This window comes from Mytilus galloprovincialis, chromosome 6 (assembly GCF_965363235.1).
Source record: "Mytilus galloprovincialis chromosome 6, xbMytGall1.hap1.1, whole genome shotgun sequence".
Classification (NCBI taxonomy): Eukaryota; Metazoa; Mollusca; class Bivalvia; order Mytilida; family Mytilidae; genus Mytilus; species Mytilus galloprovincialis.
The window spans coordinates 10,312,151-10,331,357 of record NC_134843.1 but is presented as its reverse complement, the minus strand read 5'-3'; the positions used below and the strand labels follow the sequence as shown (position 1 = coordinate 10,331,357).

The 19,207-nt window shown below is 30.6% G+C and overlaps 1 protein-coding gene across 1 annotated transcript in view; it reads left to right on the top strand.

The window, feature by feature from the left end:
• The window catches only part of LOC143077978 (gamma-aminobutyric acid type B receptor subunit 1-like), a 37,671-nt gene that overhangs the window by 11,074 nt on the left and 7,390 nt on the right, over window positions 1–19,207 (top strand). Inside the window, exons 3-10 of the mRNA XM_076253019.1 lie at window positions 1,668–1,838; window positions 2,928–3,029; window positions 4,441–4,506; window positions 13,483–13,668; window positions 14,319–14,555; window positions 15,719–15,782; window positions 17,507–17,599; window positions 18,433–18,577. Coding sequence (XP_076109134.1) covers window positions 1,668–1,838; window positions 2,928–3,029; window positions 4,441–4,506; window positions 13,483–13,668; window positions 14,319–14,555; window positions 15,719–15,782; window positions 17,507–17,599; window positions 18,433–18,577 — 1,064 coding nt within the window. The remainder of the gene's footprint in view (window positions 1–1,667; window positions 1,839–2,927; window positions 3,030–4,440; window positions 4,507–13,482; window positions 13,669–14,318; window positions 14,556–15,718; window positions 15,783–17,506; window positions 17,600–18,432; window positions 18,578–19,207) is intronic.

Below are 19,207 nucleotides of genomic sequence, written 5' to 3'. Positions count from 1 at the left end.
TATATATGCAAAACGAAAATTAAACTCTTTATCGAAAAAATATAGGAAGATATACTTAGTTCTACTGCTCTAAACGAAAGGTGTGTTCGATTCAATATATACTAATCTTATTGTATCTTGTGTATAAAGTAGTGAACAATATGTTATTATAACAGAAAGAAAAACAATTATTATTTGAATCTATATCTGTGCATATTAGTCACATTAGCAAATTACAACATATATGATTATGATTCGTAATATATTTGTACTCACCACATGATGTTGTGATTTATCCTTTTTTATAATCCATATATATATATATTTAAGAATACTTTCAATTTCTGTTCTATCACATCAAAGTTCTTCAATTCAAACTATAACTTATTTTCGCTATCAAATTTTAAAGTTTTTCCAGTTTAATTAATCAGCACATGGTTGTTCAGTGAACCGGATATACGATAGTGATTTTATACAGTGATGCTTATCAGGTGTGAAAATCAATTATGTTGGTTATCTAAATATCATTATATATGTAAAACTAGACTAAAAGTGTATAAACTCATTTGATGTTTTCCCTGGTCAAGTGAGGCTGTTAAAATACAGGGGTCCCTAAGTATGCGACCTGTGCTACTTAGGTATTTATATATCAGGAAATGAATAATAATAAAAAAAAAATTGATAAGAGACAATTACACTTTCAATTATATTATTATAGATAGGTTGTGTACAAGTTGTATATGTACAAATTATAGTTTGTACAGTTTTCTTGTACAAGTTATCAGTGTTTTATCAACTGCTAAACGCAAATGAATGATGCAAGCACACAGTCATTTGTTTCGCAAATTTCTGTCATTTTTTGCATGTGTGGTTGCATCATTCATTTGTGTTTAGCAGTTGATAAAACACTGATAACTTGTACAAGAAATCTGTACAAATTATAATTTGTACAACATTGCAACCTGCACACAACCTATCATTAATAATATAATTGAAAGTGCAATTTTCTATCTAAAAGTGAGACGACAGAAATGCATATAATGAATTTTCACTCTGTATATTAAGGTGGTACACTACAGGGAGATAACTCTGTAAAATCAGCAGAACGTTTTAATGACGTGGTGTTGTTAAAGAAATGTTAAGCTTCTCAATGATCAAAATAAGTTTTTGTCAAACTGCTATATAACCAGTGTAATTTTTCTGATAAATGGTTGGTTCAAAATTTTTGAAATTTTTATATTTTTGTTAAAAGATCAAATTAAATACTTTGTCAAAATTTTAAGAAAATTAAACAAACCAAATTGATTTTAGCTCAGGTGTTGGGTACCACCTTAAATATGTACCCACAAACTATATTGAATCTGTAGTTGTAATTGAAAATTGTAATATCTTGGATTGGTTTTGTTATTTTTATTTCATTAAATGAATCCTCTTAAAACTGGAAAATAACGAATTAATGAATAAAACGAAAGATTTCAAATTATATTCTAATATTTAACATCTCGATGCACATGACATTAGTATAATGATCTACGCATTCATTCAACCCTTCAAGTTCTATTTCAGATGGTACAATTATAAAAATTACAATCAAGCAAATGAAAATATAGAATATCACTGATATAAAATCTATAATTTACATTCTATAAAAGATAATTTTTATAATAATTGTTTCCAAATCATTCCAGGTATCACATGCATCAAGTGCTCCAGGTTTGGACGATAGAGTCAAATATCCATTACTGTTCAAAGTTCATCCTTCAGAAAAAGTAACCAATGTAGCCCGGGCAGCTTTAATGCAGAAATTTGGCTGGAAAAGAGCTGCTCTATTATATACTGACGATGGTAGTTTTAATGCTGTAAGTCTGGTAGTCCACAATAGGATAGATATTTGAAGCATTTAGTTTTAATTGGTCTCATTTAAAGTCAACTCCATTCTGAATACATGTGTCATAAATGGTATAATGCAGCTTAGAAGAGGCCATTAAGATCTAATTGAATAACTGTATTGCTGTTTAAGTAAACATTAAAAAAATAAGAAATAAAATCTCACGGAATTTGAACAATAAATAGTTGAATGCATTGCAGTTTCAGAGAATGTGATGCATTACAGCAATTGTATTTGTTTTGTTCAATACAAAAATACACCCACGAATCTGTTATACATAGAATTTAAGAAATATATTTTGATTTTTTGAGGGAAAGTTGATCATACGTCTTTAGTGATGTGCCCAATTTCTATATATCGCACTCATTCATGTTCATTGTGTACTACCAGAAACTTTAGAAATTTCAAAAATAGCAAAACTATAAATTGAAGAAATTGTAACAATTTTCTAACTTTTATTTGATTCTATACAGGTTGTTGTCTCGTTGACACATTACCTATTACCATTCTCAATTTTATGTAATCTGATATTTATCATGTAAATTAACGAGTGGATGGATTAAAAAGGTTAATGTCTAGCGGATTATCCTAAAGCCATAATCAGGTCGAGAGCTGAACATGTTAACATGATAATTATTAGAATTCAGTTTGTATTAGATCGATTTGCTGATTTGCAAAGCTATAGCCCACTGAAATGCATACCACAGATTAAAGAGAAGGTAATGACAGAATATGTACTATTATATTTTCTCCGGAAGAATTACAAGCTCTCGTGCATCCAATCTTGTAAAGACTGTTATTGAAAATAAATACCATTATATGCACAGTTAATATACGATATTGTTTTGTTTTTTGTCCATAGATTTATGAGTTTTGAACAGCGGTGTACTACTGTTGCCTTTATTTGTTAAATTTCTTTGCATATGATAAACGGAGAGAATCTTCAACGAGTTAAACTGTTCGCATATTCGATATTTGGAAAACTATTCTGATAGAACATAGATAGTCTTTGACCATTTTCATTTTAAAATATGAATTGTTATTCTTACCCTTGACATAGATAATGGCAGATTTACAGAAAGTGTTTGAACAAAACAACATTACTGTGATAGTCTCAGATACATTCAGTGATGATCCAAAACACGCCTTGCAGAATATAAAAGTATGTATGTTAATGACCACATGATAGTCTCAGATACATTTTGTGACGATCCAAAACACGCCTTACAGAAGATAAAAGTATGTTTTTTAATGACCACATGATAGTCTCAGATAAATTTAGTGAGGATTCAAAACACGCCTTACAGAATATAAAATATGTATGTTAATGTCCACGTGGCGAGTCTCAGATACATTTAGGGATGATCCAAAACGCGCCTTACAAAATATAAACGCATGTATGTTAATGAACACATGATGGTCTCAGATACATTCAGTGATGATTCAAGACACGCCTTACAAAATATAAAAGTAGGTATGTTAATAACCACATGATAGTCTCAGATACATTCAGTGATGATCCAAAACACGCCTTACAAAATATAAAAGATATAAAAGCATGTATGTTAATGAACACATGATGGTCACAGATACATTCAGTGAGGATCCAAAAAACGCCTTGCAAAACATAAAAGTATGTTTTTTATAACCACCTGCTAGTCTAAGATACATTCAATGATGATCCAAGACACGCCTTACAAAGTATAAAAGTATGTATGTTAATGACCACATGATGGTCTCAGATACATTCAATGATGATCCAAAACACGCCTTATAAAATATAAAAGAATGAATGTTAATGACCACATGAGTGTGTCAGATACATTTAGTGATGATCCAAAAAACGCCTTGTAGAATATAAAAGTATATATGTTAATGACCACATGGCGAGTCTCAGATACATTCAGTGATGACCCAAAACACGCCTTACAAAATATAAAAGTATGTATGTTAATGACCACATGATAGTCTCAGATACATTCAGTGATGATCAAAAGCACACCTTTTAGAATATAACAGTATGTATGTTAATGACCAAGCGATAGTCTCAGATACTTTCAGTGATGACCCAAAACACGCCTTGTAAAATATAAAAGTATTCCACATAACCACATAATAGTCTCAGATACATTCGATGACGATCCAAACCACGCCTTGGAGAATATAAATGTACAATTCTTTTATGATTTGCATATCTATAAATACTTGCATTGGATTGGTGAATAAGCGTTTTTCTTTTGGTTCCGAATTCCACGGAAAACTCTAAACGGAAAGTCCGTTATAAAATATCAAAATCAAAAGATCAAGAACATCAAACAAATGGATACCACTGTCATATTCTTGACTTGGTAATAAATGACTTATAATGTAGAAAATTGTGGATTAAACCTGGTTTTACTATACATTTAGTTTTATCAGAATTTATAAGCCATTATTTTCACAACACTATTTTTCAACACGTTGGAGATAATATTGTACTTTCAAATGCATATGAGCAATACTCCTGATGTATGCATAGTTGTCATCTGCAAGTAAAAACTATTATATTATTTATACGACTGCTTTGATTTCAGAGAAAAGATGGTCGCATAATTATTGCTGCTGCATTTGAAGACAACGCCCGAAAGATATTATGCGAGGTAATTCATAACAGAACAAGTAAATATGTAAATATAAATAAGGTGCCAATGAGATAACTCTCCATCCAAGTTACAGTATATTAAAAGTTAACTTTCATAGGTCAACGTATCGCCTTCAACACGGACTTGGCTTTCACTCAAAAGCTAGCTAAAATGACAAGTGTAAATCGGAAAAACAACGTATAATCTATATGGGTGCATTTAACATGGATAAATAAAATCGTATAATATAAGCAAAATGAGGATGTTAATTTTGATGCATGCCTTTTTGTGCTTCTTCGTTACATGTTTTGTTTTTATAGTGATTAAGATGATAAAACAATGTTGACTGCTGTACCCCTATTTTTGACATTTTTACCTATTGCGTCTGTTTGTTTTGTTCACGCATCGGTGAAAATAAATGTGGAATTTGACGCGACTGTCATACAAGTGAGAGGTTTAGCTAGCTATAAAACCAGGTTCAATCCACCATTTTCTACATAAGAAAATGCCTGTACCAATTCAGGAATATGACAGTTGTTATCCATTCGTTTGATGTGTTTAAACTTTTGATTTTGCCATTTGATTTGGGGACTTTCCTTTTTGAATTTTCCTTGGAGTTCAGTATTTTTGTGATTTTATTTTCTATAGAAAAAACGAGAAACACTTATGTACCATACAAACAAACGACAACCGTTGAACAACAGGCTAACATTGTTTTTGATGTATTTGATTATTTGTTGATCAGTAATTCTGTATTTTTCTCCCATCTTGCAAATCATATAGATATAATTACATTAGATGTATGTTTCATTATGATACTTTATTCTGATTGGCTAATTGCACATCACGTGTTATTCCGTAAACAATTGCATTGCTCAATAAAACTTTTCATTCATGATAACACGTGGTCCCACAGGTGAATTAAATAAAAAAAATTCGTGTTTTCATGATCATTGCTAAAAAAATGTAATTATAAGTATTGAATGCTTCTTTTTGTAACTTCATAGGGTTGTAAAAGCGTTGACCGTGCGCACATTTTTAGTATGAAGCGCTTCCGCGTTTCATACAAAATGTACTTCGGTCAACGCTTTTACACCCCAATGAAGTTACAAAAAGAAGCATTCAATTCTTAAATAAAATGTTCCCCTTCTTACTGCCTTTTTTTCTCATTTGACCCAATCATAATCTCAACTTACAAACATACCAGTCTGAGTGTTTTTCTTAATAATGCACTGGCTTATAAAAATATATACTTGAATGAATGTCTTCAAACGTGCAACAATATTTGTTAGTTAGATTATTGAATAAATAGAATGATGTTTTTTTATATTTTCCTCAATAACATTTAATGTGTTGATGTTGAAATCCATAGTTTCTCGAAACAGAAACCAGGAATGGAATGTGACTTTTTAAATTTGCTATGCCGCCTCGGTGCATTGCTATAAATATTCGTCAATTAAAGAAACGTGGTTTTTTTGTTATTTTCAAAATATCAATACTTGAAGTCAGTAAATAATAATGATCAGGAAGAAGAATATGTCAAAGAAGGTCAGACAGAACAGTTTACTAATGGTTTGTCTCTTTTTAATTACCACACAATTTTTCCGAATAGGTAATATATGCACTGTTCAAGATTTTTCAAAATCTTTTCTTGTCATCATTCCGTATAAAATATTCATGCCTCGTGACCTTGTGTTGATAACAAAAAATATCATGCATCGTTTAGTACATTGTAATATATGAAGTTAAATGCATAAGGTTTAATGATATTAATTAAATACCTTGGAAAGCCCTTTTTCTACAGATTTTTATTTTGAACAAAACAGAAAGGTAACCCCGGTATTATGAAAAATTCAATCATCCAAAAGAAATGTTTAGAAAGGTTAGAACATATATAGTTTTTCAACTATTTAACATAGCCGATGACAATTCATCGTTGTTTTTTCGTGTTAATTTCTATTTACCTGACTGAGTCGGCCGTGTTTTTTCGTGTTATTGTCTAATTTCTTGACGGTGTCGATCATTTTTTTTTTGGTGTAAATATCTTTTTTCCTGACTGGGTCGTTTTTTTTTTTTAGTATTTGTCTCTTTTCTTGAATGCGTCGGTCGTTGTTTGTTTGAAGGTCCTGTTGTTGTGTCCGATATGTTGTGTAGTCCTGGATATTGATTTTTTTGCATTTGAGAGCATTGAAAGTCAAAAACTAACATAACAGTTGTCCCAAATCTAACAAAGTTGATATATGAATCGGGGAATAAAAACTGAAAGGAGAGCGATCGCATCAATATTTCATGTAAACACGAAAAGGTCGACTACTGAGCTTGTAACACCCTTTGCGACTATTCACACATCAGCATCGGTATCGAACCTGATTTTTATTAGATGTCCTTTTATATACCTAGTTAATCTCCAAAAGACGCCTCAAAATTGCACACAAAAAGCAAAGACATAATTTTGAAATTGAGCATTTAAACCCAGAAATTCAAAAAAGTTGTGTTAATTCTTACAAAAGGTGGTCTATACTTGCGGGAAGAACACTTAGTGCATCAAGTTAAACAGTACAAAAATAATTACATCTTCAATGAAATTACATTTCAGCAACACGAGATGATTGACTTCTGGGATGATAAATCCAAGTCTGTTGATAGATCTAATTTAAGAACAAACCACTGCATGCTTACACTTACCTGCAATGCGAAGTAGGCAAACCAGATCGACATTGACAACCTAATGCCCCAAAAAACAAACAAAACAAACATCAGTCATCAAAACACCATACAGAAAGCAAAATATAGACATCACACGACCGATAAAACATTCCGAGAAGCTGGGGGAAAAGTAACTCCTTCCTCAAATAGTGTATGTAGATTGGGGTGTATAATAAAATATTGTGATACTTAAAAGAGATGACTACAATTCATTAAACAAATGATAGTGTGCAATGTATTAATCCGCCATTTTCAACACAAGAAAATGCATGTACCAAGCCAGTCACGAATATGACAGTTGTTATCCATTCGTTTGATGTGTTACAGCTTTGGATTTTGCCATTTGATTAGGTACTATCTGTTTTGAATTTTCTTCGGAGTTCAATATTTTTGTGATATTTTTTTTCTAAACATAATCCATATATAATTATGCAATCCCGGATACACAAGAAATAAATAAAACAAAAAATGATAAGAAATCACTTTTGCATACATAAAAGGCTGTTATTATAGTTATACTCGATAGTTTACTGACACAATTTCAAATTAAGAACTTAGTCACAAAATATAGAATGCAATTAATCTATTTGGTAGCAGCATTAGGTTTCAGTGTTTTCAAATATACAATGCATGGTTAATGTCTTATAATAAAATACTAATGATTTAAAATCTCATTCAGTTGTCTGTGTATTTGCAATAGATACACCAAATCCTATTAATAATGTTTTCTTAAGCAAGTAATTAATTTTTGATGAAACATGTCATTGAGTTCTTTGAATCTATTGAAATCTATAATTTGTTGCATTTGCATTACCTAACATTATAAAACATGTACACTTGCCTACAATGCTTACCTAAAAGCTTGCTATGTAGTTCAAATTTATTAAAAAAGAAATAAAACATTGTTAAATTCAATACTCTGATCCTCGAAACATTAATTTGAAAGCCTAGTAAAACACATATCATACTGAACTTATAGCCCATGTTAAGCAACAGCAGATGATTTACCAAATCGTGTTTTACTTGACGCATCAATAGTTGATTGTATCAGAAAAAAGTGAATGACCCATACTATATCGTTATTAATCATTCTTGTCAGGTAATTTGAGATTGTTGATAGAACTTTTCTTGTCTTTGTTAATTTATTCATGTTATCTAAACTCCGCTCAATTTATAACTTGAAATATTTCAAAGTCACTTGTTTATTGCCAGCACGATTCAAAACTATAAATATTTAATAGTCGTTTATTTATCGTCGGAGCGATTAAAAAGTGAACGTATTGTATGATCAATTTGTATGTTCGTTTAAATTTTTTATTCCATTAGTTGTTTGTGTGTTATAAATCTGGCTTGACCCATTGGATTTAATGTTTTTAATCACTTAAAGCTTATTCTCTAGCATATCTTATTATGAAGACCACCATCAAATGTATACAGTGCATAATTCAAAAAGATTATTTCACTTATCTATCAGTAGCGGTCTTATTCCCAGGGAATTTTATAGCTTACTATACAGCATTGATTTTGCACATTGGTGAAAGTCATACGACGACCTTTCTGCCTAATTTTCTATTGACTGTAAGGCAAAATGTTCTTATTTAAGTGTTAAAGGGTACATATAGGTTAAACAACAGACATTCACTATGGTATCATGCTGAATTATCCGATTTTTACTTTCAACAAAGTTTATCAAGAACAACACTACAAGTGTCACTAGTGATGCAGGAAACACTTGTATATTTCTGGATCACCTAAATGCAATTCAAATTCAAGATGGAATAAGCGTTTATTAAAACGGTGTCCTATGGGCTGTTCGTCTTTTTCTTTTTCTATTCGGCTATTGAGTCTGTTTTTCTTTTGAATCTTGTTAGTTATTTTGTCACTAGGTTATCGTTACTGTATTATCAAGCTTGACATTATAAGAAAATGGTTCGTAATAAAGGTTTAAAATGGCATGTCACACTAATAACAACTAATGACATTATATTGTTCAGATGATTCGAAGGACCAGCAATATAGTATCTACAGATCAAACAATCAGTGGTCAATGCATTTTAAATAGCTTAACATAAAGATACAAAATAAATATGTTCAAGACTTTATTTCCTGCCAAACAGGAAGTATATACAAATCGATGTTTTGATAGTATTCCAATAACATTAACGGTACCTATTTTCCTGCACCAGATTCGCATTTCGGCAATACAGTGATGCTCGTAGCCAAAATATTTGAAATCCAAAGCTTATATAAAAGATGAAGAGCTATAATCCAATACTGAATGCAATGGGTTACATTAATGTTCATCTACGTCGTCATATTACAGGCGATATATTTAGTGTAATTTCTTTTACAAGAAAACTATCCAAACATCGATTTGTATATCCTTGATTTTGAAAATCTTGAAAATATTGATTATGTAACTTTATGTTAAGCTATTTAAAATGCTTTGACTACTTATTGTTTGATCTTTTAGATTTTATAGACAAGAATGTGTGTGATATTGGTGTAGAGATATACCGACAATTGTAAATAGTGTACATCGTTATACATATTCTATTGGTGATTGGATATTGCGATTTACTACTGCATAACATTCTACTGGTGAAGAGATATTATAATTTACTTCATACTGAAGGTGTGCCTATATTGGCAGAAAATATACAGATACAGATACAGATCTATAGATAATATATTGCTGGTCCTTCGATTAAGGACTTTCCGTCTTGAATTTTCCTCAGAGTTTAGTATTTTTGTGATTTCACTACTTAGTAAGAATATTCCACTGATGTTGAATTACATTTGTTTCGTATTAGAACTCCCATTTTTGAATAAATGTATACTCTTTATTCATTTTTTTTTAAAGACGACAGGTGATAATTTCTTTTTGATGTGAACTGATCAGGATTGCAAGGGTTGGTCACTATAAATTATACTTCCAATATATTTTTGTGCTTATGAATTATTTTATGAAAAACTAAAGACTTGAAAAATAACATAATAACAAAATAATATGTATCGAATTGACGACCTATACTAATAAACTCGTCATACATATCACGATAAAACGTCTGTACGCCAAACAAGCGTTGCGTCTACAAAAAAACTTAACAGTGACGTCGCTTGCGTAAAAATTTAAAAAAACAGATACAGTACTGCGTCGAAGAGCATGAGGGACCCATCATTTCAAAACGTTTTCCGAAATACAGCTAAGGTAACTATTCTTGGGGTAGTAAATTCTTAGTAACTCGACAAATTCAAACTTTTATGCGTGAAGAAAAATGATGTCATTGAGGGAAAAGATTCCTGCAATTGCTTGAAGAAACTATCAATGTTCAAAAAATAACTTTAACAACAATAAATATATAACGGAATGGATCGTATAATGCAAAGACTTAGTAGTTAGCTCATGTACTAATGTATGCTTTGTTCTGGAAACAAATCGTGTAAGCGATTTTCATTTCTGGTCGACCGTGAGCCAATTCTTCTTTGATGGTACTGTTATCTTAATTTATTATACCAACTGTTTATGTAATTTTTCGTTACATAATTCTAAACTTCTGTTTCTTGGCATGACTGATTTGGTGTAAAATCAGAAACAATAATGCAAAGAAGTACCATATAAGCGATTTTCATGCGAGCCAGGCAGCCTTTTCCTGTTTGACGATATATTGATTTTTGATAATACACTATGAGCATATAGTTTTCGTTACATAATTCTATGTTTCGAGAATTAATAGGAAACATTTTAATTATTAAATTATACCGAGTATTTTCAGTAATTCCAGGAAGATACATAATTTTTGACGATATTTTAAATTTCTTTTTTACTCAATGCGATCGAAATCGAATTTTCTCGTCAATTTCTAAAATCAAGTGGTTTATACTTTTTAATTTCCGATTCATTTTGGGCATTGTAACCGAAAGCGAGCTATACATATTAATGTATTAACCCGTAACTGCGCCCCATCGAGACTACTGTACTAAAGACAAACGACTGTTTAACGTAAAATAATAAGAAATGTTTCAATAAATCTGAACAAGGTTAAATACACCATTTTCAACATGAGAAAATGCCTGTACCAAGTCAGGAATTGTTAAAAAAAATGAAAAAAACAAAACAAAACATTTGGTATAAAAACATATTTTCTGTGTGATGATATTATATATAAAACTACAATGCTGTTTGATCCGAGTTTTCAAACCAGGTCAAAGATGTTATTCAAGAAATAGTAAGTATATATGTCTTGGATGTTTCATGATGTATGCTTTGTTTTATGTTCTTTTGTTAAATAATGATATCGTTTTATGTGTTATGCTGTTTTAACACATTGGAAATATCAATCTTATGCAAATTATGTATATAAGCAATCGCAAGGTTTCTTTTCGGAAACAGAAAATCCTGATATCTAATTTTTCATCTGAATATTGTATAGTTGCTATATAATGCTCTGAACAATCACGTTATATACGCATCGAAGGCAGAGTTATAAAGAATATCTATGTCTGTCTATCCGGGCGATTCTTGTTATAATTCATAATTGGTATGCATAAGCGTTCAATTATAAAAAACAGGCAAGGTTTTATATATATTTCAATGCCTGGGGTTTACTTTTAACTATCCAATTGAATTGTCATAAAATGTCAGATTTTCTCTCAAAATATTGGTTTAAATAATGTTTCTACAGGGGTGGATTTTTTTTTGCCGCTGAAATCAACGCAGTTCTTCAAATGTAGGATTAAAATTCAGTTCTGCTTTTACTTGATCATTTTAAACTTGGGAAAATTTCACAAACTGCAAAACGAATTCCACTTCCCCTTTTCATGATATCAGAATTGTAATTTCGGACTTATGGAATTACACAATATTTCGATCTACATTTGACTATTTGAGGACAGACTATCACGCATTTCTTGATCAGCTGTTTTTTTTTACTAATTATAGTTAATATTCAAATTTCAGTTTTGTTACTTTAAATACGGTAAAAGATATTAATAATAAATGTGTTATGACTTTATTAGAAAATATCACAAACAAAAGGTTGTAATTATGTAGTCATGAAATAAACAAATGTCTGTGATGGCTGATATTTGTTTATCAAAATATGGATTTTAACCGTTCCTTAGTTTAATTTTAAATTAGAAACATAGCTTTATTAATCAAATTCTAAAAGCTAAGTTCTTCCTTAATATACAAACATTTGAATAAGATATAATTAATAAGTTGCCAGACATTTAATTTAAGTATAATATTATATGGTCTTAAATATCCATTATATATCCATCTTGAATCTTGTTAAACATACGACAAGCTCTTAATTTTCCAGAGTCTAAACAAGATATTGACAAATTTTACAAAAAAGAAAAATAGATTAAACCTAAAGGAGAATATACAGAAAGAAAACCACTACACAATAGATAATGACTAGGTTAAATGTATTTATGAGGACAAAAGTCCCGACATGCAAGATGTCTTTAAATTCATTGCTGTTATAATCTACACTGCATAAATAAAACTCGAGCATGATGTCTTTAAATTCATTGCTGTTATAATCTACACAGCATAAACAAAACTCCAAAAAAGAAATATATTCAAATCAGCGAATTTTCAACAGAGAGATCTATTTCCTATCTAGTCATTGTTATATTGATCCATATATTTAAGCTAGATTACTCCAATTCAGTTTAAAATCCTGAGCAGAATTGGAAAGCAACTGAATATGGAGTTCCGTAGAATCACATTTGCATATTCAGTAACTGTTGTTGAGGGCGGATCTGTACAAAACGGGGCAAGTGGATTTCAGCCTTATTTTTTAATAATTCAAATATGTTTAGGCAATCAAATCAATTGTATCTGCTGGTTCACTGAATGAAGGTCATACACAATGAAGTTTTTGAGAAATAACCACAGATTTAATTTTTCCATGTAGAGATTTCTTGACAACTGTTTGTCTTTACTTCCAATTTTCTTTTGATTATTATATTGTTTGTCCTTCTTTGACTTTTTCTTTATTGACCAGTTGCCATTTGTCTTACACCAAATTCGTCATTGTTCCCTTTTATTTTTTTTAACTTTTGGTGTTGGTTTAAAATATGTGGATGTTCTCTTTGACCGTTCAGTATCCCTTATATATTTTATTCTCTAGTTAGCAGGTCTTATGATGCAACTGTCTCATTGATATTTGTTCCACATATTACATAACAGGTAGTGTACATTTGGATGGCAAAAAAAGTACTCTTTAACGATCTAAACCATTTAGTTTCTACAATTACGATATACTTTCACTTCAGGCACATAAACTTGACATGACAAGTGGTATTTTTACATGGATGTTTCCTGGTTGGTATGCCACAGATTGGTGGAAGGTGAATGACACTACTTGTGATCAAGCCGATATTGAAAAAGCGGCAACTGGGTCCATAGGATTCGAAGTTTCTTCATTTACAGACGTTGATGCACAAACAGATGTCTCAAAGGTAAGTTTGATATAAATATTACAGATTGTCAAGTCTTAAAACCTTTATAATAAGAATACAAATAGAAAGAATTTATCAATGAAGGTCAACAGTGGATCAATTGACTCATCATTAAAATTAAACTAAAAATATGAACGAATCGACACAATGTAGAAATGATTTGAGTTAGAATTGAGCTATTATACGATTGTTTTATTGTATAGGTAAGGCTAGTATTAAATGTAAGTTGCTAATATTTGCTGCTTCACATCATCAAATACAATATCACAAGGATTTATTTTTATTATGATATTGAGGATATACGTATATTTAATCACTAAATATATTTATATGTATTTTATCGACAATATTTAGTATTGAAAAAACTTTTATTTTATCGTGTTCAAATTGTTTTGTGGCAAAACGTGGAAAAGTGGTTGCGAAAATAAGATTTCGTCAAGTGTTAATTTTTCATGGTGCTTGTTAAATCGTTCCTGAAGAATCGACACTGTAATACCTAAGCAGTATTGAATTGAAACCGGCGAAGTAAAAAAAAAAAAAAAAACAACAAAAGACAAATAATAAATAAATGTGCAATCAAAATACAATTATACATATCATAACCATTATTCAAAATTTGAAATAACTTATTAATTTATTTTCAATTTTAGACTGCAAGAGAGTTTACGGAACATTACACTAATCTGACACAAAATGGCAACTATGCTGCACTAGAGTATGGGCCTTATGGGTATGACAGTGTCTGGGTGGTCGCATTTGCTCTGGACAAGGCATCAAAAGCATTACTTAACATATCAAAGTCTTTGGAAGATTTCACATATGACAGTGCTGACATAGCCGACATAATCTTCAAGAGTGTTGACACGACTAATATAACGGGTGTAACTGTAAGCATTTCTGCTGTAAGCGACCAAAAAAGTAAAATAACAAAAATACTGAACTCCGAGGAAAATTCAAAACGGAACGTCCGTAATGAAAGGGCAAAAGGAAATGATAAAACACATCAAACGAATGGACAACAAATGTCATATTCCTGACTTGGTACAGGATTTTTCATATGTAGAAAATGGTGGATTGAATCTGGTTTTAAAGCGCTAAACCTCTCACTTGTATGACAGTCGCATCAAATTCCATCAGGCGTGAATTGTTAATTTAAGGTTATATTTTCTAGAGAAAAAAAGTTGGTTATAAAACGATCTCACTTGCCCTGAAATAATAATTATAAAATTAATAGTTCAAATAGTTTCAGAGTGTCAGAGTTCAATTAGATTTTTTATATGTAGTACAATGAAAAGTACAAGCCTCATTTTTAACTGCGCTCGAGACTTAAAGTTTATTCTAAATTTCGGCAGAACAAATTATGATATACAAGTTAAATCAAAACCATAGAGTACATTGCTAATTCATAGACTGTCTGACGTTAAAACAAAAGCAACATGAGAACTAAAAAATTAATCAGTAAATTTGAAAACTCAAACAGGCTAACGCATTTTAATAATTATGGCGGTAATCTTATTACATACTAATGACTCTCAATTAACCCACTTCTGTGAAAATAAAGAAATGCCATTATTATCGTCTACATGAAGTGAAATGCGCAATGAAAATCTAAAGATAAATGGTAAAGTGTCTCGGCTCCAAATATGCCAACATAGGTCTCCATAGTTTACCATGTTAAACACAGAAGAACAATCAATTGAATTACCTAAAAAAATGAATTGCGATGTAAAATGTCTGTTCGATGAATATTTAAGTTTTTAGCTACAAAGTAATTTGACAGTAAACTAATTTGGTTAATTAATTTATATTAGTACAAATCTGTTATTGGATTCACCGCTATAGTAAAAATCTAATGCATTGTTTTGTCTATAAAAATGAATTTTTGAATGCAATATCTTTTTACAAACTAATGTTTAGATGATTCTTTATAGTAGCAAGGATTTTAATTGAAAGATAGACATATAAAAAAAGCATAATAGGTAATTAAGATATACCTTAATGATTGGACAGAAAATAAAAAAATACTTTTACAATTACAAAAATATTTTAGGGGGACATTAAGTTCGATAGTAATGGAATGAGAATTGGAAGTACCACCATTCATCAGTTACAAGGTAAACATTTTATGACAAGGTAAACATTTTATGACAAGGTAAACATTTTATGACAAGGTAAACATTTTATGACTTTAAATTTTCATGCACTTTAATGCCTTTGAACCTCGAAACAAATTATTTACAAAACACCACAAACAATAACAAAATAGGGAGAATTAGATACAATGGGGCTATACAAATCATAAGTTGATGAGAAAACAACTAAAAGAACAACACGCCTCAAAACTATGCATATAATTGTTTACTTATGACAGAGAATAAGTACTTGGACTGTATGTAGCATTGTAGATCTTTGTATCAAAGTCTCATTCACGTAGCCTATTGAATGGGTGATACCACACTGACTCTATTAATAATAAAGTAGGTTTTTTCATTGCGGGTAGACTAAATATATTATTAAGGTCACAAGAGGTTTCATTAGACATTTCATAAAACCAACAATATCATAACGTCCCATGTAAGGACACTAATGTAAGTTTAGTTATAACTATTTTGATCTGAGCGTCACTGATGAGTCTTACATAGACGAAACACGCGTCTGGCGTATAAAATTATAATCCTGGTACCTTTGAAAACTAGTACAGGAAAAGAAGCATCAATCCATCAACTTTGTTTGCAGATTTTTTATGCCCAACCTACGATAGTAGAGGGGCATTATGTTTTTTGGTCTGTGCGTCCATCCTTTCGTCCGTGTGTCCCGCTTCAGGTTCAAGTTTTTGGTCAAGGTAGTTTTTGATGAACTAAGTCAAATCAACTTGAAAATAAGTACACATGTTTCTTATGATATGATGTTTCTAATTTTAATGCCAAATTAGAGGTTTGACCCCCAATTTTACGGTCCACTGAACATTGAAAATGATATTGTTAGTTTCAGGTTAAAGTTTTTGGTCAAGGTAGTTTTTTATGAAGTTGAAGTACAATTAACTTTAAACTTAGTATACATGTTTCCTATGATATGATCTTTCTAATTTTAATGCCAAATTAGAGTTTTTAACCAAATTTCACAGTCCACTAAACATAGTTAATGATAGCAAGAGTGGGGCGTCCGAGTACTATGGACATATTCTTGTTGTTAGGTGATATTCTTGTGTTTTTCCTAATTTTTCAACTTCTTCATATAAATCAAATCATTCAAAGATAAGAATGTACAGAACCATGCCAATTACTATATTAACAATGATAACCAAACAATTATTGTTTTTGTGTAAGCATTTCAACCACAAAATAAAACCTTCTTTTTTAATGTAATATTTGAACATCAGTATTCTACTATTGCCTTTATTAGATGATTGATTTTTTCGCACATAACTTTCAAACATATTAACTTCTCTATTGTTTAGTATTTACACTACTATTCATACTTTTTTTTACGTGTTTTTGGAATTTTGGTCCTCAATACTTTGTTCTTGTTTGGCTTTATAACTATTTTGATCTGAGCGTCACTGATGAGTCGTTTGTAGACGAAACGCGCGTCTGGCGTATTAAATGATTATCCTGGTAAGTTTGAAAACAATAGACATCCCTTTACTAGCTGTAATTTTTGGAGGTTTACAATACCCCAAACTCGTTCTTGGATATTTTGGTAATTAATACAAATATGTTAGATAAATATACATTAAATATCAATTGTAAAATCACTTGCTACTAATATATATTTTTCAAAGTTATTATGTCAATTTTTGAAAACTTAATTCTACTGGACAAATTTATGTTTTTGATAGATAGCTCTACAGTGACTATTATGAGGTACGATGATAGTACAGGAGAACTACAGGGAACAAGTAATTCATTTACTTGGAAAACTGAAAATGGAGGTAATTTTACAAATAATTAAAGTGGAAACTTACAAGCAAGTAAGGATACAGAATGGTGACCATGAGTGAGCGAAACAGCATTGTATTGAAAATATTGTTATTTTTCTGAAAAGAAAAACGGAGTTTTAATTATGAAATGTAATGGTGTTTTAATAATTTATAATTTATAATATTATTTATATAGAGTCAGATGTTCAATGAATTTATGAAAAGCTTTAATTGGTCCTCAATGGTCTTTAACTTCGTACTCTATTTGGCCTTTTAATTAAACATTTTTTTATTCGATAGTCACTGATGAGTCTTTTGTAGACGAAACGCGCGTCTGGCGTAAATATAAAATTGGTATCTATGATGAGTTTATTTGCAACCACGATGCCACTGCTGGTGTATATTTATTTCCCCGAGGGTATCACCAGCCCAGTAGCCGACACTTCTGTGTTGACTTGAGTTATCATTGATATGTTCATATTTATAAATTAACTGTTAGGAAAACTTTGAATTTTTGAATAAACTAAGGTTTTTCTACCTCAGGAATAGATTACCTTAGCTGAATTTAGCAAAACGTTTATGAATTTTTGGTCCTCAATGCTCTTTAACTTAGTACTCTATTTGCCCTTTTAATTAAACATTTTTTTTTATTCGAGCGTCACTGATGAGTCTTTTGTAGACGAAACATGCGTCTGTCGTAACTATAAATTTTAATCCTCGTATCTATGATGAGTTTATTTCTAATATGCTTATGTTTTTCTTAACAATGATGGAAATTCAAAATAAACACTGAGAACAGATATGGCCTCAGTTGCCTAAAATCAACTTAACAATATGTGTTACAGGTCCACCATCTGATGGACCACTGGTCACCACAGAATGGAAGAAGTTGAATCAGCCGTTATTCTATGTGCTTTCTACATTAGCCGTTATCGGTGATCTTTTTGTCATCTTTATATTTATCATGAATATCAGATTTAAACATCGAAAGTAAGTATTCTTTTCATTATAATATAACAGATTATCTAATAGTATCTTCTCCATTTATTCAAGAAATACCTGATGAATTGATTTTTTGAAATTCCTCGATTTGATGGAAAAAAAATGTATTTATAAGATTTCAGTTAATGATCGAGACAGATGAAAGTAAAATAACAAAAATATTGAACTCCGAGGAAAATTCAAAAAGGAAAGTTCCTAATCAAATGGCAAAATCAAGACCTCAAATCCACCAAAGTAATGGAATGTGTTCATAGCTAGTTCAACCTCTAACTTTTATGACAGTCGCGTAACATTCAATTATATTGACAACAATGTGCAAAAAAAACCCAAAAAAACAAACAAACAAACACAAAGGCATATAGACAAAGTGCATAAACAAAAGCAAGGGACAAAAATACAAAAACATTGTTTAGGTTAACGGTTTGTTGATTTACGTTAGACGATATTCATAGAAAATAGATATTAAGGTTTTTATATTGTCAATGCTCAAAGAGTAGCTTATGTGAACATTCAACTATCGAAAAATTGCCCAATCAAGATTCCAGTACATACCATACTTTCTTGCTGTAATATTCATATCCTGGTCGCCGGAAACTAACTTTAAGATTTTCACTATTG